The sequence below is a fragment of the Chroicocephalus ridibundus genome, chromosome 1, assembly GCF_963924245.1.
Source record: "Chroicocephalus ridibundus chromosome 1, bChrRid1.1, whole genome shotgun sequence".
Lineage (NCBI taxonomy): Eukaryota > Metazoa > Chordata > Aves > Charadriiformes > Laridae > Chroicocephalus > Chroicocephalus ridibundus.
The window spans coordinates 22,707,276-22,721,128 of NC_086284.1; the positions used below are offsets into that span (position 1 = coordinate 22,707,276).

Sequence of the window (13,853 nt, forward strand, 5' to 3'; positions counted from 1 at the left end):
AAATAGCTATGAAACGTAGCAGAAAATCTTATTTAACAGGCAAGAAAAATTATGCAAGTGTCTTACAGTGAGAACCCCAGAACCGCTGTGTACAACCCTACAGGTCCCTAATGGAGGAAAGGGCAGTAGAGTGCAGAGCTGTTCTCAAGACATTTATAAACCCTTTGGGAATTTCATTAGTTGAAGGGAGCCGGGGGGGAGGGGGACAGGAATACAGCAAGGTCCAGGACAGTAGTGCTGCTTGTTCCATTTGATTAAATAGTCTTTCAGGGTATCTGGATTGCTTCATGGCAAGAAAGTAGCTATGCAGCACAGTGGAAGAATGCAGGCTGCGAAACCCCTCCTGGATAGTGCTGATAAATCTGTCTGGCTGAAAGATTCTTGCTTTGCAGCACATGTTGTACCTTTTTACAACCATGAAATTCCATGACTAGCAGCCAGCCCATTAAATGGTTTTAGTCTGTGAAGATGCTGGAAGCAGGTCTGGCCTTCACTCTCTGAAAGAGTTGGGTATAACAAGTGCCTGCTTCTATAGCAGCAGGTCATTAGTTTTGCAAGCAGCCACCAAGCATCAGAGACGTTTATTTAGTTTTCAAAAGTGTTGATCAAGCTCAAAGACTGACACATAATAATAATAATAATAATAATACAGACATTTTTCAACAGAACCTACCACAGAAAAATGATAGTATGCTCAGGCCAGAACTAGTAGAAAATCAGCTTCTCCAGTTAATTTAATGTATGCTTATCCTGGAAAATGATTGGAATAGCAGGAAAAAGCTCCTTTACTTGCTAGGTTTTAGCTAGGATAAGTCCACCTAATCAACTGGAGAAATAATTCTGGGTATCTCCAGATGTCTGCATATCCTGAGGACTTAAAAACAAAAACAATAAAAAATGTGGAGCTGTGTTCAGGAACTTCAGAAAAGCATACACTTCTCCCCATCTCCTGGGACAGTCTCTCCCTTCTCACGTGTTGCATGCCTGCCCTCATATAAATGACAGGATTTTAGCGATCAACAGGAAGACCACGTACAGCTGGTAAGAGCAGTCTTGGAGTCACTCAGAGGAACAGCTGACACTGGAAGTGGCAAACTGTCTTCAGACAAGCATATCTAGTTGGGATTTTTTATGGACAAAAGTCCCAATTACTGTGACTACAAGATACCAAAAAAGCACCCAACAGCTCTGAGAACTCAAGCTTGGTCAGCCTATTAGAGGGATAGACATGCATGTTTACAAGTGACACCACCACTTACAGAACGCGCATGGCAGCAGTGCAGGAGAATAAGCAATCACCTACATGCCTGCCAGCAAATATTTCCAGCAGTTGAAGATATATATATATAAGCAGTACCAATTGCATGATATGTTTTCAAATAATTCATATTCGAGCCAGAGTCACCTTTTAGGGTTGGAGAGGTTAGGCTGTCAAAAGGAAAACAGATGTAGAGCACATGATGTCAATGTAAGAAAACTAAAATAAGAAAGAAGCAGCAGCATAAGAAATACCTGTCCATCAGAGAGGTAACAGCCTAATGCAGGGATAGGTTTGATATGTCTTAGTATTGCAGAAGTGACTAACAGCACAGAAGTGCTTTAAACAGAAGTTACTCTTCACAGAAAAAGACTTGTTTCTGTTGAAGATACCAAATACTGTTGAAGTACTACACTTCCAAGCGCAGCCCTGAAGAGATATACAGTGTCACCAGAACTGCCAGAGATATCCACTTTCTGGGGGAATATACTGTATTTTCCCTTCATTGCAACCTAACTACATTCTCTACAGCCTGCTGCAAACGCAAGCATAGACAACAATGAGAATCACGTGAAACAACTGCAGTACTACCTCATACGCGACCCCAGTCCTCTTTGAAGCATATGTATATTTAAAAACCCTCAACAGATTCTGTCAATAATTTCAATTAAAAATTAAGCACAAATTGTTCATGCAAACAAGTTTATCTACATCAAACTTCCTCCATTAAAAAAAGCTTTTCCTTCATACAGCTCTTTCTTCCCACCAGTATTTTCTTTTGCTTTTTGAGGTTGTTATGATTCAGTGATAAGATCCATGAATGTGAAAGTCTCAACATGGTCTTCAGCTTGCTTTCAGATGTTTGGCTTGAAAAATCCAGGATATCCTCTGCAAATATATCCAGGAGAGTTCATGAATTTATTATATCAATCATATTTTGAATTAGCAGAAGACATAAATGTTGAAAACTTTTTTTAATTTATTATCTTGACAAGAAAAAAAGAAAGGTCAGCTAAAGTGAGAGCTTTGCTCCATTTGATTACTCAAATGGATTCCAACTCCAAGTATATTAAGATATCTACTTTTATCAGTCTCGTTCTGGGTTGTTCTGATTATTATTTGACTTCATACATGTTCCTCGTACCTCTTACCTAAATAATCTGTACTGACCCCAAGTTTAACAAATAATCAACAAATGTAATATACATTACATTGGATCAGGAATATCTACACTTGACCAAGTTGTCACAAAAACTTCTTTCTATTCAAATTGATCAAGTTCTTTTTAAAGCTATTATTGCATTGTTCAAAGATTACGAATACTTATTGTAGACTAATTTCACCTCACATATTATTCATAAGGTGGCTTTACATTTCAAATAAATTTGTCTTTGACAAAACGACTGTGAAATCAGTCGTCACTTATAGAATTTTCTCCAATTCCTTTGTTTTATTGCCTAAATTTACTCAGAAGAAAGCATTCACCAGTGCTTTAATTGACACAAAGCAAAATATACCTACAGACAAAACAGTACAACTCTACTTTTTTTTTTTTCTTAAGTTGGGAGGATTCAAACACATCATCAATTAGAATATTTGCTCTCTACAATAAAGGAAGTCGGATAACATGCCAAAGAATAGTTATTAAGTCACAGCAACAAGAGCAAGCAACTGCATGAGTTTCTAAATGCGTTAAAGCATTTTCATAGCTCCTTCAAATTAAATTACTTAACCAAATTTGTAAAATTTGATCATACCTGTTTTCTTTGTTGCAGGAATCAGTGAAGTCACTTTCATACCTCGTAGTATTTCCTGCCTTGGTCTCCATTTCCTTAGCTTTAGAAGAGTCTACTTTATGATTATACTTGGACAGAATCTACAGGAAACATTAAAAGGGAATAAAAAAAAATTACCTAAGAACTCAAAACAAGATTACAGTTTATACATTTTCAATAAATGGCAAATAACTTTATTTTTGAATAACAATATTTGATAGAACTAAGCCCTTTTAATTTTTTTTCCTTAAATAGTTTTAACGTCAAAATAGTAAAAGTATATTAGCTAACCTGTAGAACATCATCTGGTATCCTTGTTATTTCTGGAGCTGGAGGAGTATTGAGTAACTGGTCATAGTGTTTTATTTTGGGAGGAGAAGGGTCTTCAAAATGTTTAAGATACTCATTAGAGCTCACAGCAGAAGGAATACTATCTTCTACGTGTTGTTTATCTGTTGCATCATTCTTTGTCACAGACTCCATCTTTTCCCCCTGCTTTACCTGCTGCAAAAGAGATATTACATGCCTTCAGTTAACTTACTTATCTTAGGTATTTAATAAATGTTCTTACAAAATTACCATTAGAAAGATCTTCTACACTCACACAAGAAAATGTAGTATTTGAAAAGAATCCCAAACTGACATTTGAAAAACTGCTTGTGGTAAAAAGTGTGTGAAAAAGTACATAATTGCTATTTACTACCTTAGCTTCTGTTTTTAGCCATCTTGTTTCAAAATCTGGAAACTGTGGTGTTTGAGTGGGACGAGGCAGTTCATTTATCTCTGGTGACCTTGATAATGTGCAATTTGTTCGGGAAGGGGTTTTCATATCAGGAGTACGGAACACAAGTATCATAGGAGAAGCCATCCAGTCAGCTGCTGAAATTAGGAGGGGGAAAAAAAAATTAAACACACACACACATTTAATTATTATCAGTTCCAGTGCCCCAGTTTAGTTTTCCAAGTCTACTAGTTTTTCATAGATTTACATATTCTAAAAACCTGTATCATTTTAGCTGGTATTCTCAATCCACCTCACTGTCCACTCATCTAACCCACACTTCCTCAGCTTACCTATGAGGACGTTACGGGAGACAGCGTCAAAAGCCTCGCTAAAGTTGAGACAGACAACATCCGCTGCTCTCCCCTCATCTACCCAGCCAGTCATGCCACCATAGAAGGCTCTCAGATTGGTCAAGCATGATTTCCCCTTGGTGAATCCATGTTGACCATTCCTGATAACCTCCTCTTCCTCCACATGCTTAGATATGACATCCATTTCAAATAACGATAAGTTGCAGTTACAAAATGAGGGATCCCTCTGCATAATTCCAGATGGATATGAGAAGAATAAGCAAAGATTTATACTGAAGTGAGAGACTTTCCCATAGAAGCCACCAACATTTCATTTTCTACACATTAGTACTCATGCAACGACTGGGCCTAAATTAACTATATTTGACAAGAAACACAGTTTAAAAGCTTATCGTATGTTCACAATGCATTTACACCTGCATTACATAAAAAATAAATATACGTATGCATTTCACATATTTTTAACTTACCGTTATCAGCTGTCGCTTTTGGTTTTTGCCCAGGAGTAACCATGATTTTCCTGGATGTCATTTGTGGTATATTCACTTCATGATCGTCTTTTTTAACCAACCTGAAAACCAAAACCCTCAGTTAGCTCTAAAGTAATATGAGGAAATCACAATTAAAGGAATACTGTCAACCTGATCACTTTTCTAGTATCTGTTCATCAACATGCAAGTCAAAAATTAATTTCCTCAAAGATTTTTTTTTTCATAGATTTTTCATCTGTGATTCTACTGCAGCAATTTGTAGCATGCAAATGTTCAGTCCATCCACAAACTATCAAATACACTAAGATTTCAATCCAAGGCATTAAAAAACCCCAAATGAAACCGACAAAAAGTGTCCAGAGTAGGATCAATTTTCTTCATCGCAGATGATCAACTCTGTGCTGGGGGTACAGTCTTTTTTATTTTGAATTGCCTGTTGCCTACAAAATTCTAAACAACAGGCAATATTTTTTGCTCTTGACCTACTAATGTTATTGTAAACACTAAAAGATTTTTAATTAAATTTTTCATAAGATTACTTATGTTAATCACTAGCTGACTTCAGAGTGAAAAGCCATTTAGTATCAATTCCACAAAACTAGAAACTGAAATTTTTAAAATTCTTTTTTCATATCCAAGATATTCTAGCGGAATAAGGATCTAGGCAGTTAAGAGACAATACCAGACAAAAAGTGGAAATTTACCTAAACTCTACACAAAAGTGTGTCTATAAGATAATTTAAATATTCAAAAAGTTATCTTAGCTATGAGAACCAGATATAGAACTTCTCTACAAAAAGCCTAAACTTTAAAAAAAAAATAATTCATTTGAGACAGTATATTTTACTTAGCTGAACACAGATTAAATTTTGAGTAAAAAACAAAAAATTGTTTCAAGTCAGTTTTGCCTTGAAAGTATTCTAGATACCTGAAACAATCTGATTTTTAGTTTTTACAATGGAGAAGAATAACTATAACAATAAACACTTTGGGTCAGACACTATCTTTTTTTTTTTTCTCCTTCCTTTATTTCCTAATTACTTTTGGTGTCAGTTTTGTAGCAGGTGCACCGAAGCATATTGTTCTTTTAACCTGCTTCAAAACCGAAAACCTGAAAAATAAAGTTGGAGGAGTTGAGGTCTACTACATATTTTTAAGAACTTTTAAAGTGTTTTCACAGAATGCACAGCTGCTAGACAGATTTCAGGTAGGCACAAGACCTGGCTGGCACGAGCAAGGCCTGTGGAAGGGCAAGACTGTCTCCAAGAAAGTCAGAATTATTACCAGTCTTTGTACCTGGAAACTACAGGTATAAGGCTACCTCATTTATACTATTTTTTTTTTTTGCTTATCTGATTCTCAAGGAAGAGATTCTGCCCGTTATCCAGTGAAAAAATATCTTTCTTTTATTATTTTTTTTTAAATGGTTGCCTTAGCATTCTGCCCATTTAACATGCTGAGCTTTCTCACTAAGAGGCGAAATGAGCGCTTCTTGGAGGTAACAAGCTGCATAATTGTTTCAACCTTTCTGATCAAACTTCAAGCTAACTCTAAAATAATGATGCAAAATAAGCAAATTAGCTAAGATAGTTAAATATTTCAACTTTAATGACTTAATGTCATGAACTCTTATATATGCAACTAATTCTGAATCGATACGCAGCTTTAGTCACAATTAATGAGTGCCCATCTGTTTTGGTCATTAACAACAACGACTATTAAAGCGCAATCATGCTATAACTACTTCTATACAGAATTTTAGTATTATCACTAGGGTATGGAATACTGATAGTGTGATTTTATTTTTTTTTCCCTGGTATTATATATAAACATTGCTAGTGGACTGCCTAATTGTTTTACTAGAAGCCACAGAAATAGGATCTACATTTGTGGATGTATCCATTTATAAATTACAGCCATAACTAGAGCTGAAGATCCCATTTAAAACAGTTCTTATCAAATAGGAAAAGTAGTACAACCCCACAAAAAGTTATAGATGGCAAAAGAACAAAAATTGTGAAACTATTTTCAAAGTGTTATTTGAAGGAGTGATTTTTGAATTAATCTCTTTCAGGATTCAGTAACAGTTTTCCTGTTATTACAATTCAGATACTACAAAGCTTTATAGATGTTATAGTATTTACATAACTATTCAAAAGGAGAGATCTCAAAACTATTTTAAAGGATGTTTTCACTGCTAAGGTGTTCTACGCCTCACTACTGCAAATTATTTTATTTTAAATTTTAAATAGAACAGTGAAAACAGTGAAAATCCAGAGATGTCTTTTCAACAGAAGACTGGAGAAAAGAGAGCTGACTGCTTGTAAGGTGGGGTTGGATAATGTAAGATATAATACACTGTTTCTGCAATCAGGAATTTTACCGAATGCTTTATAAGCTTTTTCTGGGTCTATATTCCTAAAGCTTTTGGAACACTTAAATTGGCTATGTAATATCTACTGCAGACAACACATCCTCAAATCCAAGGTTGAGGAAAGCAAGAGATATACAGATATACTGTACATTTTCCCTTCGTAAATAGATTGGGTATGGAAGATTCTTATCATGGTGCAGTCAAGGGAAGAAGGATATCAAAAGATGTGTTTCTTGGCAGCATCTGGCACTGCAGAGGGTACATGAAAAGACACGCAGAGAGTTGAATAAAGACACAGGACTAACTAGCTTGTACATAATAACATGTCACCTGCTTGAAGAAAAAGAGAAGAGCAATAGCAGCAAGAAATTAGTACAGCAATAAACTACAGGAAGTTCATTAGAGAAACAATCTGAACTTAAGTAATTTACTCACTTGCTTGTCTGAGCAGCTTTACGAATAAGTGACATTGTAAAATCTTCATTCATACACATGGTATGTTCACTAATGCCAAAGTGTTCAAGTTTTGGTGTTGCACACTCATAATCGTCCATCTTAAGCATACATTTTGGTGTTTTGGGCAAAATACAGGGGCTCTGTGTTTTTAGAAGAGTTCTGTTCTTTGAATTTTCTTGATGTGCATTTGTTGCATGTTGTCCTTTCACTGCACTCCAAGGCCTGGAGAACGCATATTGTGAAAGACCAAAATCAGAAAGCTGGGGGTTACGCAGTGGGTCTTTGGGCACCGGTGGCTTCTCAGTACAAGCAGGAAGATGAGATCTATCATCCGCTTTTTCTTCATCAGATTTATTCTGGACAGACACTGCCAAATCACTGTTAACTTCTTCCTCCTCTTCTGTTTGAGAAAAGTAATTAGGAAAAAAAAAAGTCACGTCAGAACTTTCTGATTTAAGAATTTATAAAATAAATTGGCATTTCTCTCACCCCCTTTTTTAATTTGTTATTCTAAAAAAGAAATTCCTTCTTTCATTTCAAAGCAATGAACTTGAAGCTACAACAGACATCGAAAGCTCATATCAGGCTAAGCTATATTTTTAATACAGCTCACACATTTACTGTATTCACTCTATTGGTAAATATCGTTTCTAGGAAAAATGAAATTGAAAGATTTTGTTACACGAATGTATTTTTAATAGAACTTATCTCCCTACGTGGAGTGGGCAGGAAGTGCTAATCTTAAATATATTTATTTATTTTTATTTCAGTGCAAAAGTGGAAATTCATTAAAAATGTACAACATAAATAACAATGAAAACAAAGTTTGTATAGAATTGAAAATGGTTTGGGGGAAAGAGCAGAGGCTGCATACAGTACCAGAATGCTCATTCTTCAGAAAAATAATATTGAAGAAAAGTTATGAAGCAGCAACTAAAAACTCATGAAAGAGGGTTGCTTTTCAGATAACAAGAGTAATCCACTGCAGAAATAAGCAAACTTGCAATTTGTACATTTCTGTAGTTGGATAAACTGAAACACCCCCAAACACTTGTGAATTCCTGCATGATGTAAGAAGCAGAGAGGGGGTAAAAAAGCGCTATTTAAAATAATATGGCAGAGGCATTATATTTTTATGTATATAAAATAAACATTTTTATGTATTCAGATAAGCTTAAAAATATCTCTTAAAATAAATTAACCTTGCGTCTCTGTCTGTAGTCTTCTTTAAAGGCAGAGGGAAGACAGGAAGAAAGGTACTATAAAATTAGAGCCTTCTGCCATATCTTGTAAAACAGTTGCAGTAGTTTAACTCAGAGGTGAATATGGTCCGTGATCACAATTCCCAATTTTGTTTTGTGCAATGACTGGATAATGCTCAGGGGTAGGTTAAGGCATGCCCTGCCAAAGGCTTCTTGAAGATTGATTGGGCCCTTGATACTGACAGGGGTATGTATAGTACTGAGAGTTACAGAATTTTAAACTCATTTGTAATTTCTCGATTTTTCACATAGGCATGTGTGCACTTTCTGACTCCATTAAGGATCTCTCTCCCTCAATCAATCAAGCTACTGCTGCTTCACAGATTGCCACACATCACCTAATCCCTGTACATGCTTCCTTTGTCCCACTTGTACTGTGGAGCATATTATTTTAATATTTTCTCTATGGTGATTTAAGTTAATGGAATCATTGCATATGAATACGAACCAATTTAGATCCATCTACAATAGTTTCCCATGCATGAGAAGCTGAAGCAGCATAATTCTCTGGGTTACCAAAACATGTTTGCTAACCTGTTTTCTGAGTATAACTATTACTAGAGAAAAAAAAGCAACCCATACACTAACTCAAAAGCACACCAGGAGATCTAACTTTAAAGTTTTTGTATTTTGGTTTATTCTTATGGCACCAATGACAACAGAATATTACACCCTCTGGATATTATTATAAAGCAAACAACATAAATGTACTTGACCTCTTAATTATTGGAAATATACACATAGCTAAAGAGAAACACTGGAAAATTACATTTGCCTTCCCATACTATATTGCCAAGAAATATTACCTGTAGAGTCTTTGACATGTGGTTTGTAGCCATATTTCTGGAACAGCTCTCTTATTTTTCCAAGATCTGCTCCATTTCTTTGCATCAGTATTTCACTTGCCTTCATAAAGTCATGAATTGCTTGTTTTTCAGAACAACTCTTACCAAGACTGGCATTAACATCTTCCTTTGGGGGTGCAGCGGAAGAGGGAAACATAGAGATATTGGTTTTCAAATCACCACATGGTAGCTGTTTACACATGAAGTGTTTTGGGAATAAGTATTGAACATCAATTCAGACAAAGATAAGGAGCACATTTAGGTCTTATCTATACCTGAAATCTAGGTTACAAAATATCAGGAATACATAGGGCATGAGCATACAAAAACTTACAAAAGTTAAACTGTTCACAGCATGATAACTACTTACTGGTAATCTCTCAAACAAACTCCATGAAAATATGAGATAACAGCAATTAGTTTGGACTCTTACTCCCCTACATACAAAGAACTTGTGCAGAGCAGGTAGTAAACCTCAAGTTTATATCCTAGCTTACTTCTCAATTATTTCTACACTTGCTCATTTATATAGCCCATTTTTCCTACTTCTACTAAAGAAATAAAGAACATTCTTTACAAGTTTAATGGCTGAAGGTACTGAAAGTTCTGCAAAGGTTTTCTTGATTCTAAGTGCTAGTCATTGAACACAAGCAAGCATACCTCTTCTCTAGAGAGCTGCTGCTCCCAAGTCCTTCTCCCCTATACCTACTCCCTGGCACAGATACAGCTTCCCTTTCACCTTTGTCTCCTGCTGATCCGAGCAACAACAGCGACTGCAAACTAATAAACAGTGCTAAATCTACTTTTAAGTTACCCAAAAGTTTTTGGACACTACCCTGTCATCTACAGCCAGTATGATTAGAGAAAAATGAATAAAAATAAGGGTCAGAACTGCTAACATAGCTGTATTGTGGCTTAATGATCAAAAATAGAACCATAAGTTTATGGAACACCCACCCCACAGCTACCAATTTTTCAAGAAGGAAGTGAGTCAAGACGTTACCTTCAGAGTTCTCATTTCACAATGGAGGTCATGTAAGACTCTTATTGGAGATTCATCTTCATAGTCTTCGATATGCATGTTCGCATAAAAGAGTTTGGAAAGAAAAAATGGATTTAGTATTTTAGCATGTAAGTACATTCTACATCAGAACGTAATCTCCTGTATTAGAGATGTTGGAGTCATATGTAAAGTCAAGACAGAGAAAACCAAAAAGAAACTAGTTCATATTGGGTACCTTGTGCAGCATGAGACTGCAATTTGTACATTATGTTAAACTACACAGAGAAACTGCACAGGCTTCCATTTTACTGTTGCAGCTAATACTGTAAAAATTAATGTATAGCAGATGTTGGTACAATAGGTGGGTCCGTGGGCTGTTGAGAATTATTTATACTCAATTCTTATCCTTAAAGAGCTTGAACTTGAAATAATAAAAATTGAAAAAAGTAATATAGACACCACTGTAAAACAAAAAGCTGGATTCTTCCACCTTATTTGAACGTGGGCAGCTGTTAGCATTGTTCACTTACACATGCAGCAGTCATTACTTCTTTCACTAGAAATCAAGGTTAATGCCAATAGTGTAAAAGAGTACACCTGCTATATGACAAGCCATAGCAAAGATATAAATCCAATTAGAAACTTGAGCTATCTGTGCAGAGAGAGAACAAGCCCTGCAAATGCGTTTTCCTGTCTCAATCCACAAAAACAGTAAAAGCAAGAATGTGATTCCCCACTCATTCCGGTTTTCCCCGTGACAAAAGCTCACCTACACAGCCACAAAGGACCTCAGAGAGACAATGATATGAGGGGGAGCCCAAAAAATACCCTGCCGAGCTACTCCCAGGCCCATCCCCGGGGCCACCAGCTCACTGAAGGCCCATCTCCGCATGCCCAGAGGGGCACAACGGCAGGCGGGAACCCAAACCAAGGACTCCCGAGGAACAACCGCTCCCCGGGGTATCCCAGCAGAGCCGTCAGCCCCAGCATGTAGGTGCGACACCCATCACCAAGAGTGATCGGGAGCAACTCTCCAGATCGCGTTCCCAACTCGGGGTGTTGCTGCCTGGGGCTGGGACGGACACGCCGGCAGGAGCCCCGGAGCAGGCCTGCGGCCCTCGGAGCGGCAGAGCCCTGAGAAAGAGACGGGACGAGGCCTGCACTCACCCGTGTCCTCTCTGCGCAGGGCCCGCTCCAGCTGCCTCGTCTCCTTCTCCAGCGTGAGGGCGAGGGCGCGCAGCTTGCCAAAGAAGTCCCTCGACACGTCCATCGCCCACGGGGAACAGGAGGCCCAGAAACCCCCTGAACACCCGTTAACAGCCGCCCCGAGGCCGGCAGCGGCGCTGAGAGGAGCCGGGCCGGGCCCGGCCGCGCGCTGCCGACCGAGAACGGTTACTGCCCGCCGCCAGCTTCGAACCGCGGGCAGCGCGCGCCTCATTGGTGCCGCCAGGCCCCGCCCGCCGGCCGCCAAGATCTCGCGAGACCTCGCGAGAGGTGCCGCCCGCAGCCATCTTGCTTCCCGGTGAGGGGGCTGGAGCCGTTAGGGCGGTTGGTGAGTGAGGGCGGGTGGGAGCGACTTGTTAGCGGCGGGGTTCGGAGCGCTTCATCCTCACGGGTGTGGGGTGTCTGTTCGGGCCCTGAACCGGGAGATGACCGCGGTAGGGAACGGGCAGGAGATCCTTCTCCCCAGGCTGCAGCGCTCCGCCGCGCAGGCCGAGTCTCGCGGCCCAGGCGGCTCCTGTGGCACGGGAGAGCCCTGGAGGGTAGCTGTGCCGCCTCGGCATCCATCCCTGTCGAGGCTGGAGCGGGTGCAGGCCTGAGGGCGAGCGGCTGGCGCTGTCCTGCAGACAGGCAGCTCTGCCCTGCCCTACCGGGGGGGGAAACAGGGGCGGAGGCCGCCGTGCCCCCGCCAAGCCCCACAGCTGCGCTTCGAACGGGGTCAGAGAGGGGAACAGCAGCGTGCGGCTGCACCATGGGAATGGGGTATGGCGGGGCGGCTTCTCTCAGCAGTTGTGCTGCTTTATGCCGGGTTCAGGTGCTTGGCTGACTTGTTAGTTGATAAAGATGCGGCGTAATGAGAGGCCTAGGAGTTAGGCATGTTTAGGCCTAATAAATAAGTTAATGAAGAGCATGTATGTCAAATCTAAATGTAGCTTGGCCTTTCTTGCCTCTTTGTCACACCTGTGTATAACGTTGGACGCTGTATTTGTGCTTTCTACTTAACACTAGTTGGTCTAATACAGGATATTGTTTTTCTCTACAAATCTGATTTCCCCTAGTTCATAAACAAGACCAGGTAATTGTATTCTAGTATGTTTATGGACAGACTGTAGTTCAAAAGTTAACACTGAGGAAAGGCTAGATCTGGATCTAGCAGATGAACCTGGAATTACCCTCTGTTTTGATGATGCAGTTACCTATTTGAAGAAGGAATGGATGAAGTGAATCCTTTGTTTAATAGTATCTGGGACTGTATTTTTCATAAATAATTTATGGAGGAGATGCTTTAGTCTCAACATAAGGATAACTGAGTAAACTCTTTAGCTAAATAAATATTTTTGGTTTCCTTTTCTGGTCTTACATTTCCAATATGTCTGGCATTGTACTGTCTGCTGTACATAATGGTTGGTTGTGAATATCAGGTTCTGAACTTCAAATCAGACAGTTAAAAAGCAGTGGAGTAAGTGTGTGCAGACTTTTCATTTTTCTTGTTAAATTTTTAACTTATGTCCCAATCTAATGACCATTTTATATTTTTGTCTGTATTTTAAGGCACAATGTTTTTAACAACAGCATTACTCCGAAAGAGAATTCCTGGAAAACAGTGGATTGGAAAATACAGGCAACCAAGAGTGGTTACCCAGTCAATGAAGCAAGCAATGATCCGAAGGCTGGAAATTGAAGCAGAGAATGAATATTGGCTGAGTCGACCTTACCTGACCCGGGAGCAGGAGTACAAACATAACACAGAAGAGAGACGTGCAAAATGGGAAGCTTTCAAAAGACTGGTGACAGCCAAGTTGCCTGAGCATAGATATATGAGTGATCACTTAGACCACTTAAATGTGACGAAGAAGTGGACATCTTGAATAATACGGCGTATTTCTATTTGGCACGTATTATGCACTATCGTGGGATCTACTGTTGTACCTATTACGGTAGTTTTGTAATTCAATATAATAAGGGTAGATGACAAATGAGACTTTGTTACGGTATACAAAATCTTACATTAAAAGCAGTCTTACAGTGTGTTTTCTTATTATCGCCTCTTTAGAAGATAGTTCTTTCTGTGGC

The 13,853-nt window shown here is 38.9% G+C and overlaps 2 protein-coding genes across 5 annotated transcripts; one reads left to right on the top strand and one right to left on the bottom strand.

The window, feature by feature from the left end:
- Positions 1-1,397: 1,397 nt before the first annotated feature.
- Positions 1,398-11,956, bottom strand: SKA3 (spindle and kinetochore associated complex subunit 3). 3 transcript variants are annotated; one of them, XM_063339409.1, is made up of 9 exons: positions 11,727-11,956; positions 10,560-10,624; positions 9,518-9,683; positions 7,429-7,849; positions 4,599-4,699; positions 3,737-3,909; positions 3,325-3,537; positions 3,016-3,134; positions 1,398-2,146 (listed from the first exon to the last, which is right to left on the bottom strand). In XM_063339409.1, exons 1-9 carry the CDS (start codon positions 11,827-11,829, stop codon positions 2,113-2,115), a joined length of 1,395 nt encoding a protein of 464 aa, XP_063195479.1. In that variant the 5' UTR covers positions 11,830-11,956; the 3' UTR covers positions 1,398-2,112. The 3 variants fall into 3 exon arrangements, with proteins under 3 accessions (XP_063195479.1, XP_063195394.1, XP_063195557.1); XM_063339324.1 differs by having other exon boundaries at positions 3,737-3,912; XM_063339487.1 differs by having other exon boundaries at positions 3,737-3,912; positions 9,518-9,679; positions 11,727-11,801.
- An 89-nt stretch (positions 11,957-12,045) lies between these two features.
- On the top strand, positions 12,046-13,818 carry MRPL57 (mitochondrial ribosomal protein L57). Of its 2 annotated transcripts, none has more exons than XM_063331151.1 (2): positions 12,046-12,111; positions 13,332-13,818. In XM_063331151.1, the coding sequence occupies exon 2, from the start codon at positions 13,337-13,339 to the stop codon at positions 13,646-13,648; it is 312 nt and encodes a 103-aa protein (XP_063187221.1). In that variant the 5' UTR covers positions 12,046-12,111; positions 13,332-13,336; the 3' UTR covers positions 13,649-13,818. The 2 variants fall into 2 exon arrangements, with proteins under 2 accessions (XP_063187221.1, XP_063187230.1); XM_063331160.1 differs by having other exon boundaries at positions 12,047-12,081.
- The last annotated feature ends 35 nt before the right edge of the window (positions 13,819-13,853 follow it).